Consider the following 16143-nt stretch of genomic DNA (forward strand, 5'->3'; position numbering starts at 1 on the left):
CCCCTGTAGTCAGTTAGTATCAGTGAGGACTGTGCTGCCACCACCTCCACAGCTTGTTATTGCTGGTCAGGTCACCACTATGTGCCCTCTGACAGCAGGCGCACAACCAGCAAAGAATATGTTACAAATAGATGTATGCTAAAATGTGTCTGAATGCTAGAAAACATTTATCTTCCTGCTACTTCCTGCGTTACTTTCTTTCTTTATGTCTTTGCTATCTCTCCACTTATGCAAATTGACACGGCGTGACCTCCCTCCAGTATAAAGACAGGCCTGCAGAGCCCTTCACAATATTGCATTTGAACAAGGTCCAATAAACAAACAATTACACGAGAGGAAGATGTATCAGGCTGAACTGCTTCACGATGGTGAGGCGTTTAATTTCTGATTTCACAGTCCTTTGGAAGAGGGGACAGGGGGCCAAGCCAAACAGCAGTCACTTTCCCAGACACACACACACACACACACACACACACACACACACACACACACACACACACACACACACACACACACACACACACACACACACACACACACACACACACACACGCACACGGTTATTTTCATGCCCCACTGTTTATGAAAGGCCCGTAATTACGTCTCATAGCTAATGTCATGGTTCCCATTTTCAATTTAATGTATAGATGTAATGCATTGTGGCCTGAGGAAAACATTCATCTCTATCTGGGTTTTACATGCTGCTCATAACTGAATTGCATATTGAATAATTCAATTTGCAGCCATATATAATCACTACACATTGTGGAGACTGACCACAGCTTCAATATTCACCTAATGGATTGATTCAGTTATAACAGTGGGCTGGAGTAAGTAGTTTTCCTACTGGCTTGTCTAACCACAATGTAGCCATAAAGACCAACATTAAGCTACACACAGATCAATATGTACCACTGGAAGGGGGTATCATGAGTAAGACCTTGATTAAGCCTTTCCATAGTGAAAGTTAAATGTCCTTCCCATATAAAATCTTTTAACTCCTTTTCCTGTTGCGTGAGTTGTACTTATGCTGTCTTACAGTAAATAACCTGGCCCTGAATGTGAGGTTAACAACAGCAGTCAGCAGGACTTTGCAAGAGGTTAAAAGATATTTGAAGAAAATATAAATAACTTACCTATATGTTTTCTGACTTTTCTGTCATTTTTCTTCTTTTATTCTAAAATAAATATCGTCAGATTTCACTGTAGATTGATTATTATATTATTATTATAAATTATTATTAAACAGCCTGAGGAGGAAATGCTACTTTTGACCACCCATAACTCATAGATGAAGTAGCTTTTTAGTCGCTTTAAAGGGATACAAGCAAACCACTGATCTACAGCAACAGCATACCAAATTAGCCAAAATGTTTATCACTTGGTAAGTGCTGTGGGGGGGAGGAATATTCACATCCTTCAAACTACTTAAGAAAAAGTAGCAGCACCCCGGACTACAAATAAGCCATTAAAAACTCTTGCATTCAAACTTTATTTGAGGAAAAGTAGGGAAGCATTAGCCATAAATTTAACTAATGTATTAGAATGACTCATTCGAAAGACTGGTTCCTTCCAAGTTGTTAAATATTAATGTTTTAATGTGTAAGCAGCATTATAATGGTGAAGTTCATCCAGGTGCTGCAAGATTCAACTAATGCATGTCATATACTGTCAGTTTGTATGAAACTATAAAGGTAGGAAGTACTGGAAATGCAGCCTTTATGTACTGTGGAATAAAGTACGCAGTTTCTTTTTTAAAAATTTGTTCTTCTATTTTTCTTTACTTTTCATTCTGTTACTGTTGCGGCAAGCGTCCAGTCAGGATCTGATTAATGAAGTAAATTAATGACGCTAAAATAGAATAAAAAGAAGGGTCTTTTATTCTGGAATTTTGGAAACCTAAATATGTGTGTTTCACATAAAGAAATGTTCAATTTTAATACCAGCATTGAAACAGTAATACTAACTGGACTTACTGCAATAGTGATACGTTCAGCAAAACAGTAGCAAAGTGAACTAATAGACTCATGAATCCTCTCACTTTCTCTGTCTGGACACACACACACACACAAAACACATGCACAAACCCACACATGCACTTGCCTGTTCCCATTGTTCCTGCAGTATTGTTCTCATTGGCTTTGTGCGTATCATTCACCCCCCTGATACATCTGCCAGCCCTAATCTATTGTACAGCAACGTGCCACACAGACAGGCATCAATTAGGCAAGCTGTCCCTTTCTGTAGCAACATGATTGTTTTGGCCTGGTCTCCATCACAGCACCTGTCTCAGACATGTTGGAGTCCTTTGATGGGCCGTAACTTAACCCCTGTTCAAATTACACAGGGGTAAAAATAGCACTGTGCCACACGGGTCATGTTCAGCTAATGGCTAGTTCAGTTCAAGATCTCGTTACTGTACAAATTATTACCTGGGCAGCGTGTATGACATTAGTGCCATTTTTTTATTCACAATCGACCTGCATTTTTGTTTACACAAATGAAAGCTGTTCTAATAGTTATATATATATATTTCTGTGAAGAAATCACACTGCTCAGATTACTGCCGGTTTCAAGGGCATTTAGTGTGGTCAGTCCTTGTGGAACTGACTGGGCTTTGATAATGAATGATGATAGCGCTAAATGCAAGCTGTAATGTTACGGTCATGCAGGAAGTCCATTTGCTAATACCAGGCTTATATTAAATATACTGTAAGCCAGTCAATGACCACAACTTCAAAATAGACCCTGTAAGTACTCCAAGTTTATTCCCTTGTCACACATCATCTATTCATTAATTTGTTCAGTTTTTAAAGATTAGTCAGACAGGAGACATAATGGAGGAGGAGAGAGAAGAATTTTGATCTAACTGGCATTAACACAAGGCTTTGTGTGTCATTTTTGACTTAATTTGTTCATGTTGAGTCTGCTTATGTAACATAGTTTGATTCTGTTTCTTGGCTTTTCGTGACTGTGCAGAAAACATGTCACAATGTTTTCTTTATCCAGTAGTTTATGGACATTTTACTGGGAGGTGAACCCAAAACAGAGACATTACAGTTCATGCTAAGAGCCTTAAAGGCCCGGAGAGCAGTACAGCTCTCTGTAGATTTTAAGCAGCTTGATTTACTGGTCACCTTTGTTGATTAAGTGTGTTTGTAACTGAGTAAAATCACTGTAAAATGACCATACCTGACTGTACTACTGTACTAATAGCTGTGCTGTACTAACCATTCCTTACAAGCCCTGTTTTATTAGGATTCAGTAGGAAAAAAATCATTCTTCACAGTGTCAATTCTATTTATGTGGATTTTCTACCCTTCGACTGACGTTTTGCTTTTGTTGACAAATGCAACGAAGCTGAATATTGTCACAAATGTCAGCAATAGCTTCCAAAAAGACAAATTACTCAAAATATACTCATTGCACAACTTGATCCCCTGATAAAACTATTGCAGTAACGAAGCTGTCCTGCATAGATTTCTCTATACCTACATGTCATAAATGTATTTTCTCTGAAAATGTCTTGAACAAATGTTAAGGTTTGAGCTTTAGGCGTCAACCTATTCATGTTAATCTGAGAAATGCAGTGTTGGATTAGTTATGAGGCTATAATGTGTTATTTGGCTTCAACTCCATTTTTCTAGATTCCAACATATTACCCTCTGCAGGTAACAGAAAGCAGCTATTAGATAATAAAAGCAAAGTGCTGTAAGGAGCTGACACTTAGCTGCTAAGTGTCACAGAGCTCCTAAGAAGGTTTTAGAAAGGACTCTTATTTTGGCGACACTCCAAGAATGAGCATAGGCTGACATCACACCAGTGATAAGCAATATAATATATCTGGTTAAAGCTGTAGTAATGCTTATATCTGGACTTTATTTGGACATTTATATCTTAGTCACTGAAGTAATAAAACAACATCTCAGTGTAGTTCTTCCAAACAGTTATTTTAATACAAAAATAGAAACAAATGATAAAAGCAACACAGTAAACTAACTGAAAATGTATAAATCCACTCTTTAATTATAGTGGATCAAGCTAATTTGGAAATATTTCATGCATATTTAATGCAAATCCAGTCTGAAACATAAAAACATCGAAATATGTAGAAGAAGTCACTCTCTCACTTATCAATATGTAATGCTAAAAATGCCTCTGAAAAATCTTTTTTAAAAAAAGCTTAATCACCCAGTGAACTCATTGTGTTTTTCTTTTTGTTGAAGTTTTCTTGTGTCAACATCTTCTGATATGCATTTCATACATGCCTGCATAGATGGAGCAGAGGTAAATATTGTCTTGGGTACAAAAAAAATACTGTTAATCTGTTCTCAAACTTCATGGTTTAAAAGAACCGCAGCTAATTAACCGCACACCAAAACAGGAATACATTTTAATATTGATCCCCTTATGTCCCCAGTGCATTGTCTGTGTGCATGTATGTGTGTGTGTGTGTGTGTGTGTGTGTGTGTGTGTGTGTGTGTGTGTGTGTGTGTGTGTGCGAGTGCAGGCAAGAGTATGATTATGAATATTTTAAGAGCACATTTAACATGGCGAAGCCGGAGCAGGCTCGGTGAGGGATTTGCGCCTACTCTTCAGCTAATGACCCCAGGCGCTTCCAGCAAAGCTTCTTCATATTTTAAAGAAAGTCGATAGAGCTGCAGCCCAGTCAGCAGCATTAAGATTCATACAGACGCCACAGGGACCCTGAAAAAATTAATAACACGCGTGTCTAACAATCCTTCCTGCGATTTAGTGGAGCACCCAAGCTCTCTGCCTGAAATGCAAAGTAGTAATGAACACACAGATAAGATAAATTCTGAACACGCGTCCCCTACCCCTCAAGTCAATGCACAAACACACTCTTAGCCCCGCTCTTTCCTTCATCCCATTTTCAGCAAACACGCCCGTCAACACCCTGCACTCCTGACCAAAGGTATCCAAACACTCTCTCCATCACTCTGCACTCTATGATTTTACTGTCTGCCTGTACTCTCCTCCTCGTCTTCTCTCAAAAAGAGAAGAAAAGCACAAAATCCGGCGACTTTAAAAGACCCACCATGGCACAAGTGAACAAAAGCTTTTTCATTTTTTTCAACTTTCCCTCGCTGTAATGAATTTTCAAGATGTCTTATCTGCAGATGTGCAGAGGCACTGACAGGTCCTCTCACTGCAAGGTTAGTCATTGTCTAGAATCCATCTCAACAGCTCTTTGCTTGTTTACATTTTGCCAGAAGTGTTAATGCTGCACTGCTGGTAGCATTTTCTATCGCCCAACAAGGCAGGGACGCTAAGTGCACACAAGAAATGTACAGTGTATTTGGACATATTTTGTCTTTCTTTGAAGGACTGCAAGAACAAAAACACATGGGACACTAGGTTTGTATGAACTCGACACACTAGTAAAAGCTGCTCTTGTTTTTCAATGTATCTTTCAAGTGTAAATATCGGTTAAACGAATTAATAAATACAAATCCTCGCATCCTCTTTAGATAAATTGTTTATGCGTTTGGCTGAAATTTTATTTTTCTTAGACAGACATTCACTGAATATCTCCCTTAGTGTTCAAAAGGCAGACTCAGTGTAAACATTAACAAGTTGAAAAATCAGTTGCATAAAATTCACATGAATAGGCTGAGTTTGGAGGGTACCGGTAGGTGAGGTGCTACTGCGGTGGGTTTCCCCCTTAGAGTCAGGACAACGGTGCAGCGGCAGGGCTCTGGGAGGCTAGACAGCATATGGCACCGTCTCCCAGAGAACAACACACCACCCAAGCAGCCTGGCATCCTCAGAGTGAGTGTGTATGTGTGCGTGTCTATGTGTGTGTGTGTGTGTCGCTGCTTATACTGTACTATGTATATGTTTTGCGGGAGATGGAGCAAGACAGATGGCTGGCAAGTAGAAATATAAATCGAAGGAAATTCTACAAAGAGGACGTATGGGAAATGTAACTTTTTTTTTCTTTCTTGCGCATTATCTTAAGCCAAACAGACATCAAACATGACTAATGCTTCCAAGGCTTTTGGAGACATAATAAACAATAAACATCTCCTGATATGAACTCTATCTATTTTTATTGTGAACATGTTTCAAAAATGAGCTGGATGATGTAAGAACTAATTGTTTCAGTTTACATCTGGCTGTAATGTAGTGCAGCCGCTGGGATGCTTGTTTGGAGGAGATGCTATAACACTTTAAATGTTCACAGGCAGCCTGAACACTGTTGAGGATGCAGGACGGACTCGATAAGCTGAATTAGATAGGAGAGAGGAAGTCCTGATCGTCTGTCTGGCAGAATACTTTCCATTTCTATATGTGAGGGTTAAAAGGGAAAGAAGGGAATCGATAAGGCATTAGTGGAAAGCCATCAAAAAATTCTGGAGCGATCTGAAGCTTATTAAAGCCAGTAGGTCAGGAAGTTGGATATAATTTATTTAGGGTGAGTTACCTTAAGACTACAGTTAAATCAACTTTATTCTGTCCATTTGACCACACCGTCTGCCTCAGTTATTCACAGAACGTGTAAATTACAATAACAACTTGCAGGCATTTTTACACACCCTTTATTGTTATACAGAGTCTGTCCCCTGTGGATTTGGATTGGGATATTTTCAAGTAATCTAAAGGGAGAACATTCAAGCAGACAAACGTATCTGCTTTCTAAGCATCGTGAATCTAAGATCTGGTGCCAGGCCAGACAATGCAGATCCACAGCACCACTTCAAATCCTCTGGTGGAGACATCTCTCTCTCTAAGGCCATGATGAGAGGCTCATACAAGCAGCTCATCAGCAGCCTGTTTGCCCATATGTGCCTCACACCCCTGAGTCCCCAGTGGGTCCTGGCTCTGTGCAATGAAACCATCTCATCTGCCAACATTGACAAAAAAAAAGAAAAACTCAATCCCTCTTCTGGTTGGCCTATTCTGCCCTAACTGGCTTGTATTATGATCTGCACACACTGTGTAGCCAGTCTGTCCACCAAAAGTCAAGTGGCCAATCAAGGGGCTGACCAGTAGAAAGAGAAGAAATGCATGCATATAGTCAGTCGAAGAGGTTAAGCAGTGAATGAGATGCAAAGTCAGGATGACAACTCAACAGAGAGACAGTGAGGTCCAGCATGTAACAGTAAACACACGCCGAGCATGAACAGGAATGCATTAAGAAAAAGTACAATAAAACAAACTTAATATTTACAAAATTAATTCCATTTCACCAGGTAATCACATTTATAACACAGCCAAACATGCATGAGTCAGAGGAGAAGTAGAAGAAGTGATGGCATATGCTGAGGGAAGCAGACAGACCGGAGACTGGGGTCCAGTGTCATATCTGCAGTGTGTCTGCAGGTCCCGTGTGGCGATGGTTCGCTTATCCCCCTGCCACCCCACATATGTTTGGGACATGGAACAGTTGGACGTGGCCGAGGGCTAAAATGGGTCAGACTGACACAGATGGAGAAAAAAACTCCCACTGGGTCACTGTCAGATGACTAACACCCACAGAAAAAAAAAAAGTGCGAACGTGTGTGTGTGTTTGAATATGTGTTCAAGTGAGAGATGTATTTAAATTCTGACAGATTCTAACAGCTTGCCAGCAACATTTCTCCTGAAACAAAATACTAACACAACAAGTTTTGAGTTCAAATCGGGTCATGCCGTTTTCGAGTAGTCGAGAGCAAACCGTGAACCCTACGGAAAGCGAGGGGGATGTCAGGAATTCCTAATGTTTGATTTAGCTTTTTGTTTTTCTATTCGCTCTTCTGCTTCCTATGAGGTTACATATGTATTAAGAGAACGAAAAACATATGATCAGTAACTTGAGTCGGTGCCCATATTGTCACTCAAAACTAAACAGTGTTTACAATAAACACAATGTAATTCTTTTATATAGCGCTGTTATCAGTCTTGGACAGCAGAGGAGCTGACATTTGGGATAAACAGAAAACCTTACACTCCATGTGAGGGTTTCTCTGCAGGAAAAATCAAGGGAGAGCGCAAAAGAACCCAAACACATTTCTGGGCAGATGGAGAGGAGCTGGCATTAAATGCATGTCGGTGATGAAACAGAATCATCCAGACCAGTAGATGCCGTGTTCACTGACAAATCAACATCACCTGATACTATCATCTTAAACTTTGCAAAACAAGGTATAACAAATTAAATCCTTGCGAGCACTTCTCCACGGATGCCATTGAAATCCTGTTTTTTTGTGATCTAATGTGACCTTGACTGCCAAGAAAGATGCCATTCAAAGAAACAGTTATTATTATTGCTATTAATATTATTAAATTTTCCTTTCAGAGGGGAGGTAATCTTCCGACAAAGTGGTTCTAACCTTTGTCAGCAATCCATGGTGTCACAGCTGAAATACATTCAAAGCGCTTCAGGCAAATGTCCCTGGTTGTCAAAACCTCCATTTGAAATGGAATGTGAGGCTGTAATTGTAGAGTTGAAAGGTCACCCATCCATTTGTTCATTGTAAAAACGAGACAGAAATTCCTTTCAGTGTAATCCTTGGCTTTTGATTAGATCTTTCAAGAACATTTCCCAATACAAAGGCTGATGCTGCCGGATGAAGAGCACTATGCCCTTCTGAATGTTGTGTTACTGCCACTTACATTTGCCTTTTGATCTGCGCTTCTGTTGATTTGAGTCTTTAAAAATCAGCTTCTGTAGGCCAAAAGCTTCCAGCTGTCCATGGCGAGTTTCTCGTTGGGTCAATTTAAAAGCGCTTGTCTTTGACGCAGATATAACATGCAGAGAATCCTCCCAGAGCAGTCTTCATCTTTAACCTCAAATATGCCATGCCATCACATGACGAAACCGGAGTCCCACTGTGCAGAATACAAGCCGTGCTGTCAGCATTGCATTAGTATGTGGGTGGCATGTGCTCTGTGAGGTAGTCATATGTTTACAGTGAATCTCTTGGATGAAAGTCAAGTTTGCAGCTGCAGCCTCGGAATAATTCATCGCTCGCCTTTTTACCCAGGAGGAGCCACAGGTAGTTGATGAAGTGGCAGTGCCAAGACTCCCAACTGGCGAAGATGAAGCGCAGCTGCCAGGAGTCAGCGTGGCCAGATGCCGCTGCTGATGTACCATGTGTTCCAAGCAGGGCAACAGTGTGTTTGTGTGTGAGCTGGGGTGGGAGGGGAGAGAACGGAGCGCTTGCCAAGACATTCTCACATTGATGCCAACCTGACACATGCTTGGGTACTCCCCACGGTTTGTGTTACCATCTCAGCCTCTCTCACAGATCTGTGGGGGGTCCCCTCTTTCTCTTTTCCTCGGATGCGGTCCTTTGCCAAGATGGGAGTTGGCGCCTGCTTGCGGCCGTCCTGCCCATCAGTGGCGAGATCCTTTCAGGTGGTCTTTTCTGAATGGCGCTCTGGCAGCAGGCCATTGCAGCAGAATGCCAGCTTCTGCTTGCTAGACACTCTGTCTAACCATGTTTTTTTGCCATAACCGCAACCATAACTCCTTGTGATAGCCGTGATGCTGTTTATTATCCTCCATTATTTATCCATCCTTGTGTGTCTCCAGTAGCTGTGAATAAGTATCACTGGCTCAGATTCCTGTCCCCATATAATGCGTGTCGAAAAAATATGGCCAACTTCCAGAAAACGAATCCAAAAACATGGGTCGTCTGTGTCTTATTTCATTTCATCAGAAGCGGCATTCGGTCATTTTTTGGTCGAGTCCTTAGAAAATGAGTCAGTACCATCTGCATCAAAAAGCAAAACACTAAAGATGGTGCAAATGCACTACAAAAAGGATTGGATGGAAACTACATAGTTGCTGGGGTAGCATAGCATCCCCCTCAATAGCGTTTTCCCCACGAATGGGAACGAGTGGTCTTTGACGATACTATTCCTGAGAGTGGAGGGGAGTTCTGTGAAACAAAGGCTCCAATTTCGTTAGGAACATGCCATCCTCGTCTGCAGTGTAGGGGGTTTGGGGAGGGAAGTGAAAACTTTTTGAACGTGTGCCATGTCTGTACCATTCTCTTATCTGAGGCCCGCGACTGCCAGCTGGCGGCTGAATGTGCCCACTTGCACTGTGATGATGGAGCCAGCCAAGCTAGTTGGCACACTAAGTGGTAGGACTGGCATGTGATCTAAAGCCAAACACAGCTCTGCGTGGGGTAGCTGCATATATGCAGCTCTCTCTCCTCCCCTGTCCTCATCTCTGGTGGGCAACTTCTCCACTGGATCTGCAGGTCTTCCAAAATTGGGCTGGGGGTGGGGGGTGGGGGAGTGGGGGGTTGAAAACCACAGGATGGCAGGCAAAAACATAAGTCATGCTAGTAGATCTATAATTAATGATACAAATATTATAATAATAGTAGTTGTCTGAGGGCCTGTATGGAAACTTAATTGCAATTACTGTGTAGGCTCTTAAATCTAGGAGTACTACATCAGGTTAAGTGTAATATTCAAACACAAAAATATCAAAGTAATAAATGTCTATAAAAAGTGAATTAACTCAGGCTAAAATCAATAAAGTTGTCTGCAGATATAAGATATTAATCTCTAAATATGTGCATTTAAACTATAGTGGGATGTGTTCAAAATTAAGAGCATTAAAATCACAAAACACATCGTTCTTGAACAAATAAAAGCTAAGTGCGGCACAAGCTGTGGGTCCATGCTGAGTTCTTACGTGTGCGGAAACTTTAACCGACTCTCGTTTCATGCCGGAAGATTAATGCCGTTGCACAGTCCTTCACTCCAATCGGAACCGGCTTTTGTTGTAGGTAAGGTGAATGTGAAATAGTGAAAGGAGACACGAGTATAGGGAAACACGGGACTTAATTAAGACGTGTTAACGTATAATTTGCTGTAGAAGTGTGTTTTTAATTTTTGATGTTGTGGCTGAAACGCTGTCATTTGTTTTCATTTGTCAGTTACCGAAATAAAGTCAGAAGTGTCACAGTGAGAGTTAGCAACACATGACAGACACGGTTAAACACTAAAAGAGCAGCTACTCGGTTATTTTCTGCTGTAACTCATTTTTATTATACTCCTTAATGTTTGCTATAAATAATAACACAGAGTGTATACTTCATGAGAGGTAAACCGTTGACAAGCGACCGAATAACGTAATATTTGGAAATGTTCTCATACAACAGATAGCAGTTTTTTTTCATGCTGACAGGTGTTTCTGAAAAAAAAAAAGGTTAAAGACAGTGATGGCTGTCAGATACTTTACTTTGTTGCTTAAATACTCTCTTTATAGGGGTCAGTATATTAGAAAAATATATAATTGAGGAACTTTTGAAGTCTATGGCATATATCTTGCATACATTTTTATAAAAAATAAAAATATATATATGCTTTTTATGTTCATTATGATTGTGACAAATTTCATAATTATTTATTATGGAAACAATCACTTATTAATAAAAAAAAATACTGGATATCACTAAAATGTCAGCTAAATAACCCTCTGAATTAAAATACCAACCACCTTCTAATTAGCTAAACAATAATAAAATGAGCTTATTTAAAAAAATGTTTTCATTTTTTTTTCTTTTTATTAAGTTGATGTAATCATGACAGATATTTCTTTTTTGGCAATTTCCACATGATGTCATTTCCTCCTGAAGAAAAGACTGGCAAGACTCCAAGGCTCTCTGAGTTATTTAATATAAAGTAGTGTGTGAGTCAAGTGTGGATTTATGGCATGTCAACAGGTTTACTACAATATCTTTATGAATAACTTTCAATTTCAATTTTGCTCAATTGTATATATAATTTTTAGAAGAATCTTTCTGTAAAAATGCCATGCGGTGTTTGGTTATAGGCGGCCATGTTGATTTTAGGCCTGAAAACAGGAAAAATGTCAAATATGATGCCTGTCAAGTATGTTACAAAAAGTCCCGCAATTATATATTTATCCATATAATTAAAGTGATGTGTTGTTTCTTTTAGAAGCTACAGACCTAAACAACCTCAAGGCTAGACTATCAATTTTTTAAAAATCAGCTGCAGGTTAATTGTCACATAGATTATTGTTCTGCTTGTGAAAACACGAGTAATATTATTATTATTATTATTATTATTAATAACTTTATTTATGTAGGACCTTCTAAATGCAGAGTTTGCAAAGTGTAGTAAATGAGGATACAATGTTAGAACAGATAGTCAGACCAAATAGAAAGAATTTAAGAGCAAAGAAGCAAAAAGTGGAGAAATAGAGCTAAACATGGTAAAATATACAAAATCTGAAATGCAGAAATTCAGACTGATAGATTGATACAACAAAAAAAAAAACAGCTGATACTAATACAATAATACAAGTACCAAAAATGTCATATCACATTGAGGGAAGGGAAAAATAAAAATATGTGGGATAAGAGCAGAAGGAGAAGAATAAATAGTAGAAAAGAAAAATAGTAAAACTGTAAACACAAGATGAAAATGAAAACAAAAAATGGAATAAAAGAGAATAAAATAGGCATCTGTGAAATATTTTTAGTGGGAGTGGAGGGATATTTTTAAAGTCTGACAAAATAATTCTGTCATTTGAGTATTGAATTTTGTCTTCACTGTTTCAACAGAAAGAACGGTTTATAAACTGGAGCTGTGAGGCAGGGCTGAGCGATTTGGGGAACATATCTAGTTGTGATGATTCACAGATATAGTGATTAGTTTTGCAATATAATTCCAACCTACAATTAGGTACTCACTGTACAAAAGGTGATGAAGCATTACCACAAGAGATACCGTCTAAAGTTGTTACACAAGGAGGACATGATGAATTTGTAAAACCACTGACGGAACAGTTTAAGCTCTTGGTCAGATGGGTGGCGCAACATCTATCCTAAATTGCAGCGTTTGAGATTTGCTTATTGCATGATTTCAAATCGGATTTAAATTGCAAATTGCTTAATTGTTTAGGCTAAGTATATGGTGTAGTAAGTTATATTATGGATAGGTCTGCAACTAATTATTATTTTTGTTGTTGATGAACCTGTTAACTCTTTATTAATCAGTCTTTTTTTGGTCTATAAAATATCAAAACTTTGAGAAAAAATGTCCATCAGTGTTTCCCCTCACCACAAGATAGCATCCTCAAAAGTCTTGTCTTGTCCATGATCCCAAGATATTCAGTTTAGTATATTAGAGGAGCAAATTAACCAGAAAATATTAAAGTTAACCAGCTGGAATCAGAGAATTTTATCTATTTTTTCCTCAAAAATGACTCAAAACAATTAAACAGTTATAAATACAGCTGTTGATTAATTTATTAGTTGACAACTGCTTAATTGTCACAACCTTATTTATAGGAGGTTTCACTTGATTCACCTATACTTGAGACTAAAAGTCAGAATACTGCTGCTGCTCTTATTTTAATGATCAGTCGCTTGCTGTGTCCCCAGGTTTATGGAAGTGCAATACTAAATCGAGTGAAGACGGAGTAATCTTTGAATTCTTCTGTCAGCTAATCATTTTCTTTTTCTTTTTAGGTGTCTTTAAATATTGGAGTAACTATACAGTTCAGCCACATGCAGTAAATTTGGGTCGATGGGTGCAATGCTAGATGAATGAGAGTGAAAGCAGTGATAGCCATTTGGTGAAATTAACTTTTACAGAGGTCAGGAAGCTAATTACATTTGCCTCTTGATGACAGTCTTTGTGTGCTTCTTCATCAAACTTAAGCTCAAATGCCTTTTTTCTTCCCACCTCACAGATATCATCTGATATTAGTAGATACAAGAAACTCAGGATGGAGTCATCGTGATGTAACTCTTGAGGTTATGAACAGCTAAGTCTCAAATATGCTCTCAGGACTTGTTTCGGCTGCCGGCCGCTCTCTGAAGTGGACTTTTCCTCACTGGAAAGCTGCTCTTTACAGACCTTATTGTCCATCAGTGCCTGGAAAATGGCTACCGGGAACTGCGATTCAAAGAAGGACTCAGAGATGGACTATGGCACCATCAACAAGAGTAAACCAGAAGCCAGTATTTGCCAGAGCTCCAGCATTTGGAGAAAAGCTTGCAATCATAGACAGCAGTGGCAGCCACAGCTACAAGCAGCTGTACTGCAGCAGCTTAGGTCTTGCGAGTAAAATCAGTCGAGCTCTAAACTCTGACTTAGGTGGTCTGGAAGGGAAACGAATCTCCTTCCTGTGTGCTAATGACGCTTCCTACACAGTGGCACAGTGGGCAGCTTGGATGAGTGGCGGGACGGCAGTGCCGCTCTACCGAAAACACCCTCCATCTGAACTGGAGTACATAATCTCAGACTCCCAGAGTTCACTGCTTGTGGCAGCGCATCCCTATGCTGAAACCCTGGAGCCACTGGCACAGAAACTGGGACTGCCATGCCTGACACTTCCCCCTACCTCTAACCTGGATGCTTTAGAGGCAGACAAGCAAGAAAACGACACGACCATCACAGACTGGGCTGATCGACCAGCTATGATCATCTACACCAGCGGTACCACAGGGCGACCCAAGGGAGTTCTGCATACACACAGCAACATCCAAGCCATGGTAAATGACACCATTTAAACACTAATTACATTTCAGCTACTCAGAGGCCTCTAGATTGACAACAGTAGATGTTTATCCGCAGAGAAGAAAAGGTTCATTTGCAACTTTGACAGAGCAGAGGATGGTACAGCATGGACTAAAAAGCTGTGGCTAATTAAAGAGCACTGAGGATAAATGTGAACAAGCTATAGGCTCTTTGGAACTGTTATTCTAATCCTTAATGATGCTCAACATACCATTGTTTTGAAATTTTTTCAATATTGTTCGCCAGAGACTTGTAATATTTGTAATATAAACTGATATTGGTGTACTACTGTTACTGTATCATACTGGTGTACATGCTGACTAGTAATGAACAAGAGATTGCAGTGGAGAGATCCCCGTTTAGGTTTGAAGTCATAATTTCTCTGTTTCACAGTTTGTACGACAGAGGGACAAGTTGATTTTTAACTGTAAAATGCTAAGTAAGCTATTAATGGTATGTAATAATATCAAATAATATCAAAACTAGTAAATGGCCAATGTCAAGTGAAAGGTACACACACAGGCTTTGATTTGCACAATTTACCCCATGAAATACACAGCACCATTACATTACTTACAATTGAATATTAATATTTAGTATTTCATTGGCTTAATTGTGTGAAACCATTGGTAATACATTCAAATACTTTCCCATGTCTCAAAATAATGACAGCAAATTAAAATTTTTAAGGCAAGGTTGGTTATATTAGCAAAAATCACAAATCTCTATATATTAATAAAGATCACCGTTTTGTTTAGTTAAGTTTTTGTCACAGGATGCATGCAGTGCAGGCACAAATTGTAAGGCGACTATTTAGGGAAGCCACAAAACTAACAAATATAAACACATAAAATGGGTGCATGTTTCAGAGTGCAAGAAGTGTTTAGACACCCACACATGCATATTCAACTGCCTGATTAGCATCATTCCTCCTTTGTTCCAGTTGAGCTTCCTGAATAATCACTAATTTATGCCATTAAAGATCTCCTGAAGATTTTCATGTATATTTCTAAGTGAAATTGACCTACATGTCCAACAGTGTGGAAAATTAAATCAGTCTGAAAGGAGTCAGAGCTTCATTTGTCTCCGGTTGGACCAGGGAAGTGAGTGAGTGAGTGAGTGAGTGAGCGAATGATTAAGTGAGTCTGTCTGTTTTCCTGGAAGGCAAAAACATCGGGTTGTCAGAGTTCCTGGAAAGCTCCGCTGTCAGGTTAATGTGAGCGAAGACTTGAGACAAACTTGAAAGGAAAGTAAATCTCCCTTATCAGTTCCAAATTTAAGCTTGGATGTAAGATGACCATCTGATTGTTGTCTTCCACTTAAACTAGTTTTGATGCTGACACTTTGGGTATAGTGTCCACACCAATATCAAGGATGTAATATTTCCTACTGAATTTTAAAAAACATTTACCAATTCCCAAGTCTAATTATTGCAAAACAAATTAGAGGTCTGTTATTCAAATACCTACTCTTAGAAACATTAACATGAGGTCTGATCTCTGTGTGCACGTGTTTTTTCTGCAAATTTGTCACCAGATTGTGATCTGTTTGATGATTTTGCATTTATATTCAAAACCATGTGGTTGAAGTTCAGCTTGTGCAAACATGCGACAAGCAGGA

At 39.3% G+C, this 16143-nt stretch overlaps 1 protein-coding gene across 2 annotated transcripts in view; it reads left to right on the forward strand.

The window, feature by feature from the left end:
- Positions 1-10671: 10671 nt before the first annotated feature.
- acsf3 (acyl-CoA synthetase family member 3) overlaps positions 10672-16143 on the forward strand; it is a 40154-nt gene continuing 34682 nt past the window's right edge. The window contains exons 1-2 of one of the 2 annotated variants that reach the window (XM_023298791.3): positions 10672-10754; positions 13694-14498. In XM_023298791.3, the coding sequence (XP_023154559.1) occupies positions 13782-14498 (717 nt within the window). In that variant the 5' untranslated portion in view covers positions 10672-10754; positions 13694-13781. Of the gene's footprint in view, positions 10755-13458; positions 13598-13693; positions 14499-16143 lie in introns of those variants that run through there. The other variant, XM_055013547.1, reaches the window with a different exon arrangement.

The sequence above is a fragment of the Amphiprion ocellaris genome, chromosome 1, assembly GCF_022539595.1.
Source record: "Amphiprion ocellaris isolate individual 3 ecotype Okinawa chromosome 1, ASM2253959v1, whole genome shotgun sequence".
Classification (NCBI taxonomy): Eukaryota; Metazoa; Chordata; class Actinopteri; family Pomacentridae; genus Amphiprion; species Amphiprion ocellaris.